Source organism: Cyclopterus lumpus, chromosome 24 (genome assembly GCF_009769545.1).
Source record: "Cyclopterus lumpus isolate fCycLum1 chromosome 24, fCycLum1.pri, whole genome shotgun sequence".
In the NCBI taxonomy this organism is placed as follows: Eukaryota; Metazoa; Chordata; class Actinopteri; order Perciformes; family Cyclopteridae; genus Cyclopterus; species Cyclopterus lumpus.
Genome location: NC_046989.1, coordinates 7,386,440 through 7,397,628, shown reverse-complemented (window position 1 = coordinate 7,397,628; position 11,189 = coordinate 7,386,440). Strand labels below are relative to the sequence as shown.

At 42.1% G+C, this 11,189-nt stretch overlaps 1 protein-coding gene across 7 annotated transcripts; it reads right to left on the bottom strand.

The window, feature by feature from the left end:
* Positions 1–1,163: 1,163 nt before the first annotated feature.
* On the bottom strand, positions 1,164–10,986 carry znf513a (zinc finger protein 513a). Of its 7 annotated transcripts, none has more exons than XM_034527724.1 (6): positions 9,889–10,732; positions 9,670–9,751; positions 9,440–9,569; positions 7,549–7,683; positions 3,907–4,677; positions 1,777–3,766 (listed from the first exon to the last, which is right to left on the bottom strand). In XM_034527724.1, exons 3-6 carry the CDS (start codon positions 9,477–9,479, stop codon positions 2,805–2,807), a joined length of 1,908 nt encoding a protein of 635 aa, XP_034383615.1. In that variant the 5' UTR covers positions 9,480–9,569; positions 9,670–9,751; positions 9,889–10,732; the 3' UTR covers positions 1,777–2,804. The 7 variants fall into 7 exon arrangements, with proteins under 7 accessions (XP_034383617.1, XP_034383618.1, XP_034383619.1 ...); XM_034527725.1 differs by having other exon boundaries at positions 10,165–10,732; XM_034527726.1 differs by lacking the exons at positions 9,670–9,751; positions 9,889–10,732 and adding an exon at positions 10,760–10,957 and having other exon boundaries at positions 1,164–3,760.
* Between the last annotated feature and the right edge of the window lie 203 nt (positions 10,987–11,189).

The window sequence follows — 11,189 nt, the reverse complement described above, 5'->3', positions numbered from 1 at the left end:
GAGAGAAGAACTCTCCTCATATTATCTAGAACTGAGGGGAAAGTGTCTGACCCCCCAATGTAAAGGAACAATATGTGTGCACACTACAGAGGGCTTAATATGGTAAACAAATTAATTGAACCCGTTTTTGTTTAATTGTTTAGTTACGTTTTCTTTTTTAATAGGACAACACGGGTTATTTTCTTAAGTTTCCTCTGTTGGGCTCATGAGGGATTTAAAAGCCAACCCATTTTATTTTCAGTTCCTGTCTTGACCGGTTGGTTCTTAGTACCACAGAAGCCCTTGAATTTTACTTGGAATTAAAAAGGGAAGCTTATTGTTCTTTTAATTATTATCTAGTTATTGACCAAATGGGAAATCAGCAAATATTCAGATTTTACACAAAACAGAAATGTGCGGGACATTTTAAAGTTGACAATTTAAACACGTTGGCGCTCTCTGATGGACAAATTCTGTAACTGCATCACCGTTTCTCAAATACACAGCAACAGTTTCTGATTTATGTCAGCCGATTTATCGGTCTGGCTCTTTGTGCCTTCAATTGTTGAGCAATATTACATTCAATGTCATTACCGTACGATGTCGCCAGCAGGCTGATCATTTTTTTGGCACAAATGGATCAATATCGGCAGACGCAACTGTCAAAAAGAAACAAAAACCCGGCTGATATCTTCTGGGCACAGCTAAATCAATGTTGGCAAACACGTCTAAGAATAAAACGATTTAAAAAAAAGGCAGACTGATGAATTGGTCAGGCCCAAAAATTGGCTGATATTTTCTTGGCACGGCTAAACCAATATCGGCAGATCCGTCTGTCGATAAGAAACAAGACATTTCAGGTTAGAAATACCAACGTCATATTTGAGGAGATTTAGAAACTGAAAAGCTAAACTACATAAATCCCAACACAAACATGCTCATGTTTACTCATGTCAACATTTGCTCCTTTAAAATGGGACTAAATCAAAATACAGCTTGGCTGAGCAAAGCCAGTTTTGCAGGTATTGGTCATCAAATGTTATGGAAATCCATAAAAAAAAATTTTTTTCACTCAACCACAAATGTTAACATCATATTTCCATCAGGACCAAATCTGTGTGTGTGTGTGTGCGCGTGCGAGCCAGTTGGAGATGTGTGGAAAAAAGCTGAGATCCAGTCTGTTGTTGACATTCAATGAAATGAATTCAATGTGTTTATTTCAAAATATTCACTTAAGGCATTTATGAGACACTGCATAAAGACAAAAACAGACACTTGGGGGATGTCGGTACTAATCATTTCTCCATTGTGTCATGGCAAGTTGGCGACCTGAAAAATATCTCACTTGCATATAATAGTAATTGAAAAAGAGCGTAAACTTAAATCACAGTCCCTATTATGTTTCCCATGGGAACTAAAAGACACATTCAAATTGATAAAAAAAAAAAAAAGGACATTTCTATATATTAAAGTATGCACTTCTAGCAGTGTATTACAGCCACGTTAGAAAAATAAAACAATTATTACACACTCACATGCTTACTAATAGTGTGATCTTTTTCAAGTAAAAAACACGAGAATGGGCTAATTTCACAGTCGACAGTAGAACGGAAATCAGAAGCAACGTGACAAAAAGACCCAGAATGATTTTAAACGTTTTAAATGAATTTGTAGAAAGTACAAGGTTGAGAGGAAAGAAATCCTTTGAACAACATGCTCGGTTACAATTCGTTACTCCGGAAACGTCGACCAACGCTTCCCCACCCCACACAACCTGGTCTGAAACCTTTTTTTTAATTTTTTTTTTTTTTTTTAAATGAAACCACGTGTGTATGATTGTGCTTTTTAATTTAACCATACAACCAAATGAGGACTGAGGAGGGCCTTTTCAAAATGCTCGCGCATGCAATTTTAGTGTTAAAATAGTCTTTATAGGTCTTCCAAATCAGAGATATAATCCTGAGGGGGTTTGGCAAAAATGTCAATGCCGTTCCAGACACGGGATATCACCGAGTTAGGTTAACACAACCTAATGAATCAATGTCATTCAGGGGGGGTAAAACAATTCCAGTATAATTAAATAGCACTCTGCTAGTAGTACATACATTAGCAAATAAATCTGAAGGCATGCTGCTTGTGCCCCAATGCAAACAAAGCACACAATTGGCCCTTACAAGGACCCGTCTTTACTTAAAGCTGCACCGTGTAGCCGACGTAAAACAACCTCACGAAGCAAGTATGTCAAGTTATGTAAATGTGATCATCGGTCAGTAACATTTAAGTTATTACATACGATTTTTGGTACAAAACTAAAAGATTTGAGCTAAACCTTTAAGACCAACAACTTTGAATTAAAAAAAAAAAAATTAAAGCAAATTCCCCCTATTAAACAAAACAAACATATATATACACACGCACATGAAACAGTGCAGCTCAACAGTTCAGGCAAAGATGTGCACATGTGTATTGAGGAGTATTTGGTAATGTTCTGTCCTCGCAGGAATAACCAGATATGCGTTTGTAATATGAGATGAGATTGTTGTAATCAACCTCGTGGGGTGTAACGTACAGAATGAGACGGTCAAAGGGCTTCCACGGTAGACGACGTCCATTTGTCCCGACACAAAAAGCAGAGTAGAAAAACAAGTCCACTCGTCCACTAAATCGAAATATTCAGAACAAATTGTGCGAGATTCTACAAATAAACGATTAGCAGCCGCTGAAGACATCCGACAACACGAAAAGTTTGACACACAAACAATATAAAGGCTCTGTGGAAACAAACTAAACAAGTTGCTGGTAGCTTAGTTTTGCTGAGTTATATTTTATGCAATCTCAAGTTTGTAGCACGAGTGTAGCGTCTGGCCTCCCTCCCTCGACATGTACTGCATGTCGACGCCCGATTCTTTTCTGTGACTCGGAACGGCGAGTCCCATCCCCTTCCTCAGGTCCTCGTCTTCATCGGTGCCAGTCATCGGGACCTTGACCCATCCGTCTGTGGCCAGGCCGTGCTTCTTCTGGTGCCTCTTGTAATTGTCCCAGTGTCCGGTCGTGTAGCCGCACTCCTGACATTTGTACGGCTTCTCTCCGGTGTGCCGCAGCATGTGGCGCTTCAGGTTCATGCTCTGGTTGCAGCTGTAACTGCACACGGCACACTGGAAGGGCTTTGCGCCCGAGTGCACCCGCTGGTGGCGCTTCAGGTTGGCGAGGTTCCCGCAGGCGTAGTCGCACAAATGGCACTTGTAAGGTTTCTCGCCCGTGTGCACTCGGTGGTGGCGCTTGAGGTTGTCGAAGTGCGCTGAGGCGTAGTCGCACTGCGGACACTTGTACGGTTTCTCGCCGCTGTGAGTTTTCATGTGGCGCGCCAAGTGGTTGGGGTAGTGTGTGAGGAAAGGGCAGGCGGCGCAGGTGTACACCTTGTCACTGCGCTCGCCAGGGCTGTTGGGAGAGGACGAAGAGTCTTTAGTCAGCATTTCAAGGGTACACTTGGCACAAATCTGGGCCGAGGAGCCGTCCTCGTCCTCCAGGACGATGCCACACAACCGGCAAGTGTAGGGGAAAAGTGACGAGGGCATGGCGGCGGCACCGTCCGCTCCGCCCCCTCTGGTCGCCCTGCTGCCGCCGCCGTCGGTGGTGTTCAGCAGCGGGGGAGGCTGGTGGCCGGGAGCCGGGTTCGAGGCTGGTATGGGTGGAGGCGATGCCCCCTTTAAGCCATCGAAGGCTGATAGGTAGTCATTGTTCTGGGCTCCCAAACTCAGATTTGAAGACGGTCTTGCAACTTCTGAAACTTAAAAAAATAAAAAATTATTAGATACTAAATGACGGATTATGACTTTTCAAAAGGGTGCATCCTGTTTCACGATCGTGTATTGTGGGAAAAAAAAGTATGGCGATGATGAAATAATGAATGAAGGACATGATACATACCCTTAGCCGAAGAACAAGAAACTTCTTCATTGGGTCTTTGCCCAGTCACATGCCTCTTCAGGCTGTTTTGTCCAATGGCAGGCCGTGGCGGGACGTCCTGCCCATGCCCTGCACAGGGCACATGCATGCGCTGATGCCTCTTGAGGTTGCCAAGGGAACTGCAGGCAAACGTGCAGATGTCACATTTGTACGGCTTCTCCCCCGTGTGAATGCGCAGGTGCCTCTGCAGGTTCACCAGCTGGGCCGAGGCGTACGTGCACAGAGGGCAGTTAAAGGGCTTCTCCCCATTGTGCGTCTTCATGTGGCGCTTCACGTGGTTGGCGTAGCGCGACGAGAAGCCACAGAGGTGGCACGAGTGCAGTTTGGCCAATTTGTCCTCGGCCGTCAGTGCTTTGTCACCCATCCCGTTTCCCAACCCGTCGCCATCGAGCTGCAAATGGGAACCGCCGCGGATCCCGCTGATGCTTCCGAAAGGGGAACAGAAGTCCGTACTTTTGGCTTCCCGGGAGGCTTTGCAGCACCTAAGGCAGTAAGGGCCGACCAGGTCTATGCCCGGCCCCAGAGGTTCATCGCGGAGCTGTCCGCAGCCCCTGCAGGACAAGTAGGGAGGAAAGGTGGGCTCGGACTGGGCTGAACCGCCCTCGTCTTCCCTTCCGTTGTCGGTTGCGCTGTGCGAGTTGTCTGTTTCACTCTCCATGCTGAGCTGGCTGTAGGCGGGGCTCACCTCATCACCCAGAGGATACACAGAGAAACCGATCTCGGCAGCTACTTCTGAACAGGAGACAAACAGAAAAACATATTTTCAGAACAAAGACCTTCCCAAATCCCTCTAAACGTCGTTTGAGACTGACAAACCAGAGCCTAGGGCTAGACTGCTATTTATTCAAATCCAGAATGGCTTTTATATTTCAGGTAATGTCATTGCAAATGTTTTTTACAATAGAGATCTGAGTACAGCAGAAAGAATACAGAAAGACAAACAGCCAGTCACACAAAAGCACTTCCACAACCAACATCAGAGACAATCACACATCTATTATGATGCAGTAAGACTATTTGTATTGTTCCTCTAAATCCAACAGAAGAACCGTTTGTAATGACTGATGAATTGTGAAAAATACAAACTACATGTGTGATAACAAAAATGTTTCCTGTTTACACAGTTGGTATAAAAATAAATGATTATATTAGAGTTTTACCGAGACGCTCGCTTACATACAAATGAACTGAGGTCACACTGACACCCGAAGGCACACGGCCAACTCAAACTGAATCTGTTTAACAGACTTAAAACTCAAATGAAGAAAACAGCCGGCAACGACAATCTGTTCCAGATAACGACCGTTTCCTTTCCCCCCACTGTGAGTAACATGACTCCACTGCAGACAGAATCTCTCTTCACAGCAAAAAAAAAAAAGTGAAACAGAGAAACATTTCATACTCACAGCGCTACCTGCAAGGACAACGGGGTTTTTCCAGGCAATAGAAAGAAAAAGGAGGAAAAAAAATGGAGAAAAAAAAAGAAAAAAAAAGACAGACACTTTTCCCTCCCAGAAGCTATGAAGAAAAGCTTGAAGCCGGAGAACTCTCCGGGATTCAGCGTCTTCTATTGAGAGCGAACAAGAAGCCAGGAGAGAAAAACCACCCTCCTTCACCGACGCCGAGCCGAAATGTGAGGAAGGCGAGAGTCGACACTGCCCTTTTATCTGCCCCACGGAAACCCCTCGTGGATGATTACGGAGCCTAATGATGATGATGATGACTATAATGGTGAGGCTGCTGCGGCTGATGATAATGATGATGATGATGATGAGGGTAGATGATGATGAGGGTAGATGTAGATGATGATGATGATGATGATGATGGGGGGGGGGAATGGTCATGGCAGTAGGGTTGTGGGAGCAGAGGAGGCGGCAGCAGAAGCAGATGATGATGATGATGATGATGATGAATAAATGCCCTCTTATAATGGTGTCCTTGATGGTAATGGTTCTGTTTTTATGACCCTTCTATAATAATGGAATGGTGTCTCAGCTCCTTTCTCTACTTTTCCATTTTTCAGATCATTCTCTCCAACAAAGAGTCATGCTGGGGGAAAAATGAGCCGGTCGTTCCATTTCTCTTAATGTCGCGACGGTTTCGCTGACAAACAAACTGTAAAAACCCACGAGTCGTCTTTGCAAATGAAGCCACCGCTTCCTTTAGCGGTGCCATGATTTATTAAATGTGTTCATAGTAACGGCAGCAAGTTAATACGTTGGCTTCTACAAAACATAATGATACCATTGTCAATTGAAATGTTCTGTGATGTTCAGGCTGTGCAATACTCCCATTCCCTTTTATTGTATAATCAATACTAATTTACCATAGATGTTTAGGAAATATACTTATAGAAACACAAACGCAAGCAGGAAGTTGAGCAACAGAAAAACAGTTCGACACTAAGAGAAAATAAAATGGTTGAATTGCTCTACTGACGAGTGACAGACAGCACAAGCCACTTTTTAAAAGTTATAATCCATTCAATTTGAACAAAATCAAACCTCATTCTAGATGCTATTCATGGTCAACATATTTTTCTGCCACAACCCTTTAATGTATTTCCATTCTGTAATTATATAGCAGTTTTCATCAGTAGGAAAGTCACGCCAGATTAAAATTAAAATACTTTCACACTTGAGATTACCAGATAACGATGCAGAGTATATATCCAACAGAGCAGCTTCACTGTATCAGAGCTGTATTCGTTTACTGCTAATGCGAACTGAACACGTCCTACTGCTGCGGATTTACATTAATAGCATTCACCTGGTTAAATGAGTGCAGTCAGCCCAGCTTGGGCATCCAGCCATCTTAAAATGTCATGAGCAACATTTTAGATGGCTTTGGTTCTAGTTATTCAACAGAATAATGTCCAGTTGCACTCAGAGAGTCTGCCATCATTGCAAAGTAAAATTGGTCTATGGAAATGGGAGGTTTCCTTTTAATTTATATTCTGAACTTAGAGGGAACGTGGCTAATATTACATTTTTGAGGGCTATAATTTGGAAATTTCACATCAGCATGTCTCGATGCCGCCTTGAGTTGCACGCTGAGGTGGTGTAACGTTCTGAAGTGAAATGGAAACAGGATGATCCCTTTCAATATGAATTAGAATTTAGAGGGAACATAGCTCATGACATTTTAGAGAGCTGTACTTTCAGAATGTACCGATATTGTCTGAGTGAAACTCAACTCTGCTGAGGTGGTAGAGTGTTGCTTTTATTTTAAAAAAATCTTACCATAACACCTGATATATATGCAATAACCACACAACAACGTGGGGGCTAGTTTGACCGTGTTTCCCCAAAGTGAAGGCCGGCTTTACTGTGAAATGCATGGTTGCCGTTTATTGTGAAGCAAACGCAGGAACGAGTGCATTTTGTCACAAGGACTGACTGCAGTTGATTATTAATAATGTAAAATCATTTTTACACTGTTGGCATTTTTTGTCTTGAACTATCATGAGCCAGTTGCTCTCGTGTTGTATTTCTGACAAAGCTCAAGCACTTGCTGTTTCCACTGTAACCTTCAACCAGGACAGACACCTCAAGGATTATAACTTTAAATGCTGAATTGTTTTCTTAAAAAATATTTACAAACCTGAGAACTTTTCCAGGCCTAGAATCTTGTGGTGATGATCCGGATCACCAAACTCAAGGTCTTGTCCGAGAAGGAAGTCTGTGTCTAAGGTGAGGTTTCCTGGCGCTTCAATGGCTACACCATCTTCAGAATCCACTAGTCATAGAAAAGAGAAAATCAACAACATTTCACTGAGGGGGCAATTTAAAATCAACGTGGCGGAATATTTCCCTGTTATTGGCAAGCTACTAATGGCAATGAAACACAGAGCAACATTTCAGAAAAACTCCACAGCCCAGAGTCGCACACAATCATCGGCAGCCCGACCAGGACGTTACATTAATGTTGGCCCAGGGCATGTAAACTTTATCGGGGGACCAGGTGAGAATGGATGACATTTGGAACAGGGGAGTTAGGTGCTTGGTCTCCATAACATTAGATTTAGTGTCAACGAACAGTATTAATAACACCGATAATCGCATTGTTCTTTCCTGCAGACTTTACAAACGGCTTTGTTTGCATTTCGTAAAGTAAAGCATTGATCCAAGGGCATTCACAGCTGCTACCTAGCTGGTCACCAGGCTCCATGCAGTTATTGTAGTTGTGAAACAATTCAGGGCACGACTGTACATGGCATGGAATTAGGCTTAGTGGTAAATTAAGTTGCTTAAAGCATACACATAAGGGGTGTATTTAAAAGCAATCAACCATGTAATCATTAATTAGTCTGTAGTTCTGCTGGTGAAAATCCTTTCAGTTACACTCCAAGGTTAATTGTTTAGCATACTGGATAATAGTAAAAGTCTGACATTATCTCTGCAGACAATCTTATTTACTTCAGTAAATACATGCAGCATCTTATGCACACACAATGAAGTGCTTATAGTTAACAGATGGAGCATCTTTACCGCAGTTCCAGCTAATGATCCCTGAAATTCTAAATTTGTCTCTCAAGCTTGATGGAATCCAAACAGATATCACACAGCTGTCACTGTTCACCAGGCCAATTCAAGGGCATTGTGCTCATCAGCACTGCTGAGCAAATCCTTGAGAAACTGCGCCACACTGCCATCTAGTGGCGGTTTGGGGGATCGACACGGTGACAATAATATCAGGTGGGACGTTCTTTAAAAAAGGCATATTAAAAGCAAACCCTTTGTTTGCATGACATCATTTGTTCTATTTTTAAGTACATACTAATCAATAAATAATGATTAACTGAGCCATTTCGAGAATGTGAGTTTATGGTGTTGACATTGCATATTGGCCACCACTGAAATACTTGCTTCTAAAATCCCTGTCCTTTTCAAAGCAAAACAGTGGTAGTAACAGCATGGAGAAGTGTCTCTCTATACATGTTGTAACAATAATTTAAGTGTGAATGTTGCGCGATGAAAAAGTTGGTTAAGCAAATACTATCCTTCTGCTAATTGGCAACACAAACATCGAGCCACACTGAGGTTTCAGAAATTGGTTTAGGCCACATTGTGAGCGTGCTACAGCAGTATATGCAACGTCTCTGGGAACGGCTAAAGTAATAACTAAAGTAACATGAGTAACATCAGTCACCTCTTTCTGAATCTGGTTCTACAGAGAATTGAAGAAAAGTAGAATCTGCTCTCTTAACGTGTCCGTTTTTACATCTGTACATTTCTAACTTACAATATGCACTTTCTAATGTATGCAGAATGTGAAACATTTCCAGTACTCGTACAGCAACGCCTGGTGTCCAGATGTGAGCGGAGAAAGAGGACACACGTCGTTAACGACCAGGCCAACATTCACAGGGATTTAAATCGGAGGTCTGTGAAGCCACAGTTACTGTATGTTGTTAAAATAAAGATGTCAGACGATTTCTGAAGCTCAGCTATGCATCAACTTTCCAAAGTTAAAAAGATTTTTGAATACCTACACTTGACTGGCTGTGGATTCTGTTGTTTTTTCCTTGGCATCTTCCAGACAGCCTCTCTCTTTGGTCTTCTCGCAGACTTCCAAAACCATCAGCTCATTGTCATCCGTTTGGAAGATATTCTGTAGTATTTCTATAGATGCAAGACAAAATCAATTTAAATCAATTAAAGGTAGGTATTATTTTCGTAGATTAATTTAATTGTTTAGTCTAGAAAATTTAAATGTACCCACCCATTTAAATTCAAGCCCAAAACAAATTTACTAAAGTATAAGGTGAAGTCTTCAAATTGCCTGTTGTATCCGTCCAATAACCCTAAACCCACACAAATATCCCAAAAGAATAAGAAAGAACTGCAAATACTCGAATTTGACAAGTTTGGACCAGTGAATTTGTGGCATTTTTGATTGGAAAAAAAAGTACTTGGATGAATAATAATTTTAAATCGGCACCATATATATTTTCTCTTGATCAACTGACGAATTAAAAAATAGTTTCAGCTCCAAAAAGGTACAGACAAAAAAAAGATTACCACACAATTCAGTTGCCATTATCCAAAGCTTAATGGTTGAAACTGAATTGGACCAAATGACTCGAGCTGAACAACAGAGTGTCAAGTCTGTAGTGAGTGATGGTGTCATCAAGACACACACTGCACATACGGAGCACATAAAGGCTCTTGAAGAGCAACCTTCATCATTTCACAGTTACGTGTGTAGATCACCCACCTCTGTTAAGCCACCTACTTAAATAAAACAAATATAAAACTGCTAACTATAAATGCCGTTTAAGCCAGTCATGAGTCTTGCTGCAGTGCATCTCGCTATCGTTTATCAGCCAAGCTATTACGTCTCAGTAAAGCCAGTTGGACGACATTGCACACGCTGTAGTTAAAACACCAACAACACAAAACACAGGCGGCATACGAGTGTATCATCTGGTGCATTTACGCTGCAGACAAACACGAAATCCACCATGTATGTAGCTTAGCCATCGTGCTACTTTAGCAAAATGGCTATCACGTTAGCTCTGGTGCTGCAGAGCGCAATCAAGCGAATCAGCGAGCAATTTAAAACTGAAAGACGTCTTCGTATAGCATTCAGCTAACAGATGTTGCACAACGCGAAACGGCAGCAAGATTTGGACAAAACTGGCGAGGCGCAGCCCAATGAGTGGCCGAAGAAAAACGCGTCCTTGTCAGCACGTAGTCATGATTGACAAGTGCCTTCTTCAGTGAGGATAAGGCGGAACGTGTTAACCGAGCAGCTAAATTAGCCGAGCAGCTAATGTCAACTTCACTAGCTAGCCATCGAGCTAACTCACCTAAAAAACGTAAATATTCCTGTCGGTTGAGGTGCTGGTTGTCGCCATTGGGTGCGAAAGGTTTCCCCTCAAATGAACAACGTCTGGAGATCCGCCATTTCTTCATGAGCTGCGGTGACAAAGAAAGGCAATTAATGGTATTTTTCATAACTTAATTGATTTTCTGATGCGCCTGTGATCCAGCGGCAGCATCAACAAGACGACTTCCGGCACTAGTCCTTCAGAATAAAAGCCGCGGCTCCACGAATGACGACGTACAAGTTAAATGAACCAAAACACGGAACATATTTTATAATTTATAATTAACGGACGTAACGTTCTTGTTATTCGGTAATTTAATCTATGCATGTGTAAAAAAAATTATAAACATGTACATTATATGTTACACTGTATATTGAGGTGATTGTAAGATGTGTTTGTGTATTTATTT